The following is an 8439-nucleotide window of genomic DNA, read 5'->3' as shown; positions in this document are numbered from 1 at the left end:
CCGATATGTATCCGTAGAATCTTTATCGTAGGAAATAATAAGCCATTCCTTATTATAAAATGTAATATTAAACAAGAGAGAACGATAATTTCGAGTTTAAGCCAATTTTCGGATAGATATAGTAATGAATAATACCATAATATTTCTTTGTTCCTTGCACCCTCATAATAAAATTCATGAATTTCCCATGTGCGCTTGAAACTATGCAACATATTGGGTCGCAGAATATCTTTGAGATATTCCATTCGACTCAGTTGAACAAATTTAGAACGAGTGCGATCTGCGCAGTGCGCGCTCAATTACATTTCACTTTCCAAGGGAAGGCCGCCACTCAGATACACATGTGTGTATCCCCTTCATAGGGTATAGCCCCTATACCATACAGTACCATACTATATACCGCTTTTCTCGACCCTTCCTCTCTTTCGCTGGGTAGTATACAATGTGTGGCTGGCGTTCCGTTCAATTTTGTGTGTTTTCTGTATTTGTTTACGCGCCTGCTGCGAAAATACATTGCAGAGATGTGTTCTCCAGCATGTGGATGTTGATGGGGGAATGTGAATTCGTTTCATTTGTTCCCTCATTTAATTGAAGAGATTTATTTCGCAGAGCTGGCTCGGTTTCGGTTCTGCTCGGTTCGCTTGGTTTTGGACTCAGTTGCGATCGGACTGCGTGCCGTTACAGTAGGCGAAATCGGAGGAAAATCGTAGCAAAATCGGAAATCTACTTTTCGCCCAATAAGTAGAGCGATCGGAAAGCGAACGATCGATCGATCGGGAATATCGCCACATAATTATACTAATAGTAATTACTAATACCTCTCGGTGAAAACACACATTTTGTGGAGGGAAAGAAACAAACCAGAGTCAAGTGTGCAACAGTTTCTGCTTCTGTTTTAGTGCCCAAGTGCCATATAAATGCGTACTAAAACATTTCAAGAATTTTAAGTGGAAACATTCTCGAATTCTGTGAACTTTCCCAATTGTGTTTTTAGTGAAACACTTACAATTTAGCCGAAGGCAAGGAGAAATTCCAACGCAGAGACACTTTGGATACTGGGCTATTTGGGAAGAAGCTTTTTGTTCTTCGTGAAGCAACACACTTTGTGAGGTAAGTCTTTAAAAATACCCGCCTTGCATCGTTTTTTTTAGTTTATTTCGCTTTTTGCGTAATTGCGGAAATTATTTGTTTGGTCTACTTTTTGATTGACCGCGCACAGCAATTTGACTTTTCACCCAAAGGCCAAAAAGTGTAAAATGTGCAGTGGTTCCATGTTGCTGAACCAAAGCAATTTGCGTCGTTTATCCCGCTGTGTGTGTAGTCAATCGTTCAATTATCTATTCTCTGGCTACCCCATAACACAGTGAATATGGCCAGTTGTGGGCTTCAAAGCCACATAGAATGTGTTTTTTGTTTTGTTCGGTTCTGTTATGGTACATGGTACATGCTCAAATTGAAAGCACTTTTCCACAGGGTTCCCATTCTAATTTATATTTATTTATTTGCTTTTACAAGCCAACTGATGCCCCAGAGCTCGGAAAATATTTCAAACTCATAATTCTGTTATTTTTTACCGCTCCCTTAGAGTGGGATTTTGTTTATTAACTAACAGCATCTAGAGTATAGAGTCTAGATTCTAGATTGTAGACGGCATAGGAACATGCAATATTTTCTAGCCGCATAAACAAACATTTCAACTTGTCTGCTCTTTGTCCGACTTGCTCTATATCTGTGAGTATATATGTAGCTGAAGATATAGCTATCTGTGTATATATTTATCGGGTATCTGTTTTGTCGGTCGGGAAGCTTTACGATGCCATCTTCTCGGTGTTTCAGCTTCTGTTTTGTTGCCTTTGGCAATCACTCAATTTTCTGGTCGACAACCGACTCTCCTTCTTTTCTCCTCCCCAGCCTGCAATTTTATTTATGAATGATAATTAAGGTAGGTTTGTTTAGCTAATTGTGCGGCCAGTTCCCGGTATTGTTCCGATCCGATCTTAGTTGGGAACACCGAAGCCTTTCGGGATGGTCCTTTGATCTTTAAAGGTGTTCAGGAACAAATGTAACGAAAATATATGCTTGGGTATTAAATTTAAGCGTGCTTAACTACTAGTGGCTGCAAAACAAAAAATGAAGGGTTGTTGTGAAAATGTTAATGAGAACTGTTGTTTTTTGTTAAAATGTTTAAGTATTATATATTATGCTGCAGCAATGTTATAATGGATTTAGTTTTTGAAATGTTTCAAGAGCTAACAAAATGAAATCTCAGAATCACAAATTTACGAACTTGGTAGTGAAATGTTCCTACATTTCTTTATACATTTAGTTGACTTATGCTTATTTCAACCTAATCTGAGGAATATCAGTACTTGGTATCAGATCGATCTCTCTTTTGGTGGTGCGTGCTTTATGTTTCTGAAATGAAAATCATTTCGAATATTCTCTAGTGGAATACTTTGTGATATTTTAACGTAGTTCTGCTTTTCGATAAAGTCGGCTTGCCACAATCGACCTTTCGCTCCATCTGCTTCTTTTCGTTTCCCCCATGGGAGGCAACCTTCTCGCCGTCACGTACTGAATGCCATGTGCTAGATGAATGGCTGGATGGATGGATGGATTGGGTGGCTGATGGCAAGTGGCTGGTGGAACCTGCCGACGAACCGTGCGAAATAACAGACTCGTGCCGGTCTCCACTTGGTAGCGGATACACTGAGCGGCGGCGAATCCACCAAGTGCGTCAATTGCGGGTCAACCCGTGCGATTGAAATGGATGCGCCAAGTGACCGGCGGGTTGAATGCGATGGGAAGTGTATACCGTGTATAGCGTAAAATGATTGTATACTTTGCAAATACTTTCCAGAACGTGTTTGTTTATACTCGGCGATTTCGGACGGCACAGGAAATATACTAAAATTGCGCGGTCGTTATCGATGGAGGTGAAGGTCGGAGGGAGATAGCACAGCGAAGACCTATTTAGCAGAATTTTTGGCAGTTTCCGATTTGGCGGATGCCTTCCTGGAAGTCAACATTTTGGATAACCCCATAATTTCCCCGCTGGAGTCGGCTCTCGACTTCCCCTCGAGAACCGGCGACAATGTCTGTGCAACACATGTGGCACGATCTTAGGTAGACATACACACACTATACTCGCGTACTCGTGTTCGATGCTGATGATGTGCCCACATGTTGCAGTCAACAATAGCGCACCAAATGCAAGCCGAAACAATATTTGCCCTTGTCTCGACTCTGGCTGTGGGCGTGGCCGGGGGGCGGGAGAACAGAGACAACTGAACACAGTAGTCTCTCCGGCCGTTATTTTTGTTGCTTTTAATTTCCTTAATTTTTTGTCCGCCAGATGTGGGCTGAATGTTGATGTTGAATGCGACTGGAAAGATCAGACCCAGAACGTCGGGAGAAACTGTGTCTGTTTTAATTAAAGATGAGAGTAATACTCGCGGCGAACTGAGAGATACTCAGCGAGACGGGGCTGGCATATGTACATATGTGGAAAAATAAGGCTGCCGTTGAAAGCGAAAAGATGCGGGACAAAGGCAACGACCATCGAAAGAGAACCGCAGCAGGAATGGAAATGCGACTCCCTTAATTTATTGACTATAGCATACCTAGCATACCTAGCATACCTAGCAATTTGACAACGCGACTTTACTCTAAAACATTAAATTTTCAAGGCAAATAAATATTAAATTGATAGAACTAGGCTTTGCTAATAAATTAGTTTTAATGGTAAGGGTATAGATATACTATAGAAACTAGGGATCACTAATGGGATATAACTATACCATTATGCTTTAAACAGAAAATAACAAATTTATGAAATGATATATTAAATAATTGAATAATTCCAAAAAAGTGATCGGACAGATGTTTATATCGAAGCCAGAAGCTTTTAAAAAAAGTTGTCTCTGATATGGCGCTTCCATGATCATTATTTACCCTTACTTTATAAGTTTCGTATATACCCCACGCACCCTTGCAATACAGGGTATCAGGCATTGGAAATTTAACGGCGAAAGTGGAAGCGACTCGAGGGCCCACTAAATAGAGTCGCCTTTCCCGACGCCGGCGCATTGAGTAGGACATTAGTGTGGGAGAGCTGGTGAAAGAGACAAGGGCGGCCGGATCCGGGGAGAGAAAGAGAGAGACTGTGGGAGAAATGGGAGAGGTAGAGAATCGTCGCGATCACCAGTAGAATTGGAATCGGAATCGGAATTGGCATTGGGCACATTCAGTACATCGGACTACGCGGACCAATTTGGATCAGTTTTTCGCTTAGCTCCGTGAAAATTCTCAGTTTCGAAAAGCGCAAAAGTCGCTGAAAGATCTGCGCAACCCCTCTTGAAAATCGGAAAAACGTGAGTGAGTTGTGCGAAAAATAGAACCACATTTGAGGGCGCAGTGTATATATAGAAAGCCGTCGTAAAGTAAACTGACAACAAGTTGAAAAGAGTTTTCCCTCGCCAAAAAGGTAAACGACAAGACAGGTCGTTATTTCATGGCGGTATTAAAGAGTGGCAGCCGAAGCATTTTTGTGTGGCCATAAAGCTATTTTGAAAATCAATAAAATATGCAACGCGTAAAAGATGAAAAGCACGAGTATTTGTTGTTATATGTATGTGCCGCACATTCTGAGCTCATTCCTCTGGACCATTTTTAATTTATGGCACGCGCTGGACAAAAATCAGAAAATCAGAAACGGGTATACGAGAAATGCTGAACAAGTTACCGGAAATGTGCGCGACATTTTAATTAAGTTCGCCAAATGGAAATGGCCTTTAATCAAGTCAAGACCAAAAAGAATCTCTGCGAAAGACTCGAACGTTTACTCACCACACAAACAAATGAGCCTATAAACAAAATGGAAAGGAAATTCATTGAGTCAAAGAAATTGAGCGGATGTATCTAGTACACTTCCGAATTCCACTTATTTTTGCACTTGTTCTTTGAAGTTTGTAGTTTAGCTAAACTAATGTACTCAATGTGATCATAAATCTAATCGCATGCGTTCTTTCAGGTGTTGCAGCAGTCACATCAACCACATCCGAGGAATCCACCCTCCAGAAGCCGTCGAGTGATCTATGGAACCCACCGTCATCCACGTCCACGAGTGGAGCTCCTTTGGTGACAAGATGGCTGCCATAAATCCATCAACTCACTGAGCATATTGCACTGAGTACATCTCCCCCCATAAGTAGAAAAGTCGGACGGCATTGTTTTGGGGGAAAGTATTTCCGTTACACCAAGAAGAGATAGGTGATCATCGAGAGGATCATCTCGGCCTCATTATCAACAGCATCCGATTGCAATCGTGGGTGGAGTTAAGTGGAGTGGAGGATCACTTCAAAGGCACACATGTTGCACTGAAGAGGCCACTGTTGCAGTTGTTGTTTCCATTATAAATTAGAAACTAGAAGATCACCGATCTTCTTCCGGCGCAGGCGAAAGAGGGAGAACGCGGTCCACATAGAGCGGAGCACTCTAAAGTGGATTTCCGGTGAATAAAAAACCAAGCAGCACATGCGACAAAACTCCGACAAGGGAGTTGCCGTCGAAGTTGCACATCCAGTTGCAGTTGCACATCCAGTCGCAGTAGCTGTTGCACATCGAGGGTGCTGCCCTGCCAGCAAGAGTTACAAAAATAAATATCCCAAAAATGGCTGCCGCCTGGAGTTGGCGAGCCAGTCACTCAACGATCACAATGAAGAGCGGATCGCTGGTAGTGCTGTTCCTGTTGCTCTCGATTTGGCAACCCGCCGTACAAGTGGAAGGTCGACGCCAAGTGGCCAACAGCCAGGAGATGATCAAGGATAATGCGGGGGCCAGGAGTCAAAACAAGACTCCAGCCATCACGAACAACGCCAATCAATCAAGCACTTCGACGGCGGATCTGGATGATGGCGCCGCGGATGATGATGATAACAAGGCAGATTTGCCGGTGAATGTCAGTTCGAAACCCTACTGGCGGAACCCCAAGAAGATGAGTTTTCTGCAGACGCGACCCTCGGGCTCCCTGCTCACCCTCAATTGTCATGCCCTGGGCAATCCGGAACCCAATATCACGTGGTTTCGCAATGGAACCGTCGAGTGGACGCGCGGCTATGGCAGCTTGAAGCGGAACCGATGGACCCTGACCATGGAGGATCTGGTGCCGGGCGATTGTGGCAACTACACCTGCAAGGTGTGCAATTCATTGGGTTGCATTCGTCATGACACCCAGGTGATTGTCAGCGATCGAGTCAACCACAAACCGATCCTGATGACCGGCCCAATGAATCTCACACTGGTGGTCAATTCCACAGGCAGCATGCACTGCGAATATCTGTCGGACTTGACCAGCAAGAAAGCGTGGATCTTTGTGCCCTGCCAGGGGATGACCAACTGCTCCAACAACCGATCCATCATTGCCGAGGATAAGGATCAGTTGGACTTTGTGAACGTTAGGGCGGAGCAGGAGGGCTTTTACACATGCGTCGAAAGCAACAGCCTGGGCCAATCCAATATCACTGCATATCTGCGAGTGGTGCACAGTTTGCACGTCTTGGAGGCCGGTGTGGCCAGTGGCTCACTGCATTCCACCAGCTTCGTGTACATCTTCGTCTTCGGCGGCCTCATTTTCATCTTCATGACCACTCTGTTTGTCTTCTATGCCATCCGGAAAATGAAGCATGAGAAGGTGCTGAAACAACGCATAGAAACCGTTCACCAGTGGACCAAGAAGGTGATCATCTTCAAGCCCGAAGGTGGCGGAGACTCCAGTGGCTCCATGGACACCATGATCATGCCGGTGGTTAGGATTCAGAAACAGCGCACCACCGTCCTTCAAAATGGCAACGAGCCGGCTCCCTTTAACGAATACGAATTCCCACTGGACTCGAACTGGGAACTGCCCAGAAGCCATTTGGTATTGGGTGCCACCTTGGGAGAAGGTGCGTTCGGACGAGTGGTCATGGCGGAGGTCAACAATGCCATAGTGGCCGTGAAAATGGTGAAGGAGGGCCACACGGACGATGATATTGCCAGCTTGGTGCGTGAAATGGAAGTGATGAAGATCATTGGGCGGCACATAAACATTATCAACCTACTGGGTTGCTGCAGCCAGAATGGGCCTCTCTATGTGATTGTCGAGTACGCGCCACACGGAAATCTCAAGGACTTCCTCTACAAAAATCGACCTTTCGGAAGGGATCAGGACAGGGACTGTTCGCAACCGCCGCCATCGCCACCAGCTCATGTGATTACCGAAAAGGATCTGATCAAGTTTGCCCACCAAATTGCCAGGGGAATGGACTATCTAGCCTCGCGGCGATGCATCCATCGAGACTTGGCAGCCAGGAATGTGCTGGTCAGCGATGATTATGTGCTGAAGATAGCCGATTTCGGTCTGGCGAGGGATATCCAAAGCACGGAATACTACAGGAAGAACACGAATGGCAGGCTACCCATCAAATGGATGGCACCGGAATCGCTGCAGGAGAAATTCTACGACTCCAAGAGCGATGTCTGGTCGTATGGCATCCTGCTGTGGGAGATCATGACCTACGGGCAACAACCATATCCCACTATCATGTCCGCGGAGGAGCTATACACCTATCTTATGTCCGGTCAGCGGATGGAGAAGCCGGCGAAATGCTCCATGAACATCTACATCCTGATGCGGCAGTGCTGGCACTTCAACGCCGACGATCGGCCACCCTTCACGGAAATCGTCGAGTATATGGACAAGCTGCTCCAGACGAAGGAGGACTACCTCGACGTGGACATTGCCAATCTGGATACCCCGCCCTCGACGAGCGATGAGGAGGAGGATGAAACGGACAACCTGCAGAAGTGGTGTAACTATTGAACGAACTAGGGTAGCATTCGAACGGATCCTTAGAAGAGATCAAGCAATGAAAGCCTGGTTTTTGAACCACAGTCAAAATTGTTAACTAGAGATTATGGAACACGGGTTTGAGTGTCTTCAATCGACAATGTCCCATTTAACACCTCAAGGTGAATCCTAGAAAATCTTTGAAAGATCTAAGGCCTACATAAAACATCCTATAAATCGTACTACACTCGAATTTATGTATATAACTCTCATTTAAGTCAGTATCTGTATGAAACATTTTACCAAAATTGCACCAAAGGCGTAAAACCAAAAAGAAGCAGCTGCTCGAATTTACTTCTAGCTTACAATTAACTTGAGATGCACTATAAAACGTGTTCTAGTATATGCCTAGTACTAAGTTATGCTTAAGACTCGGTTGTATTTCTGTTGTATTTCATATTGTACTGATCTTTGTAGTATTCGCAGTTTTATACTCGCTAAATTATACTCGTAGCCATAAACACACAACAATGTTCTATCTAGCGTTAGTTGCATGCCGCAGTGCCTTATGAAACAATAAATGTTGTACTCGAATCCCAACGAAAAATGAT

The 8439-nt window shown here is 44.5% G+C and overlaps 1 protein-coding gene across 4 annotated transcripts; it reads left to right on the top strand.

Annotated features, from left to right (window-relative positions):
* The first annotated feature begins 677 nt into the window (after window positions 1-677).
* On the top strand, window positions 678-8422 carry LOC120452396 (fibroblast growth factor receptor homolog 1). 4 transcript variants are annotated; one of them, XM_039636612.2, is made up of 2 exons: window positions 678-1110; window positions 5033-8422. In XM_039636612.2, exon 2 carries the CDS (start codon window positions 5672-5674, stop codon window positions 7859-7861), a length of 2190 nt encoding a protein of 729 aa, XP_039492546.1. In that variant the 5' UTR covers window positions 678-1110; window positions 5033-5671; the 3' UTR covers window positions 7862-8422. The 4 variants fall into 4 exon arrangements, with proteins under 4 accessions (XP_039492546.1, XP_039492545.1, XP_039492548.1 ...); XM_039636611.1 differs by lacking the exon at window positions 678-1110 and adding an exon at window positions 4244-4373; XM_039636614.2 differs by lacking the exon at window positions 678-1110 and adding an exon at window positions 4249-4377.
* The last annotated feature ends 17 nt before the right edge of the window (window positions 8423-8439 follow it).

Source organism: Drosophila santomea, chromosome 3R, assembly GCF_016746245.2.
Source record: "Drosophila santomea strain STO CAGO 1482 chromosome 3R, Prin_Dsan_1.1, whole genome shotgun sequence".
Classification (NCBI taxonomy): Eukaryota; Metazoa; Arthropoda; class Insecta; order Diptera; family Drosophilidae; genus Drosophila; species Drosophila santomea.
The sequence above is the reverse complement of the archived record's forward strand: the minus strand, read 5'-3'. Positions and strand labels throughout refer to the sequence as shown.

Coding starts and splice junctions, on each gene's coding strand:
- LOC120452396 (XM_039636612.2), top strand. CDS start 5,672: ATGGCTGCCGCCTGGAGTTGGCGAGCCAGTCACTCAACGATCACAATG.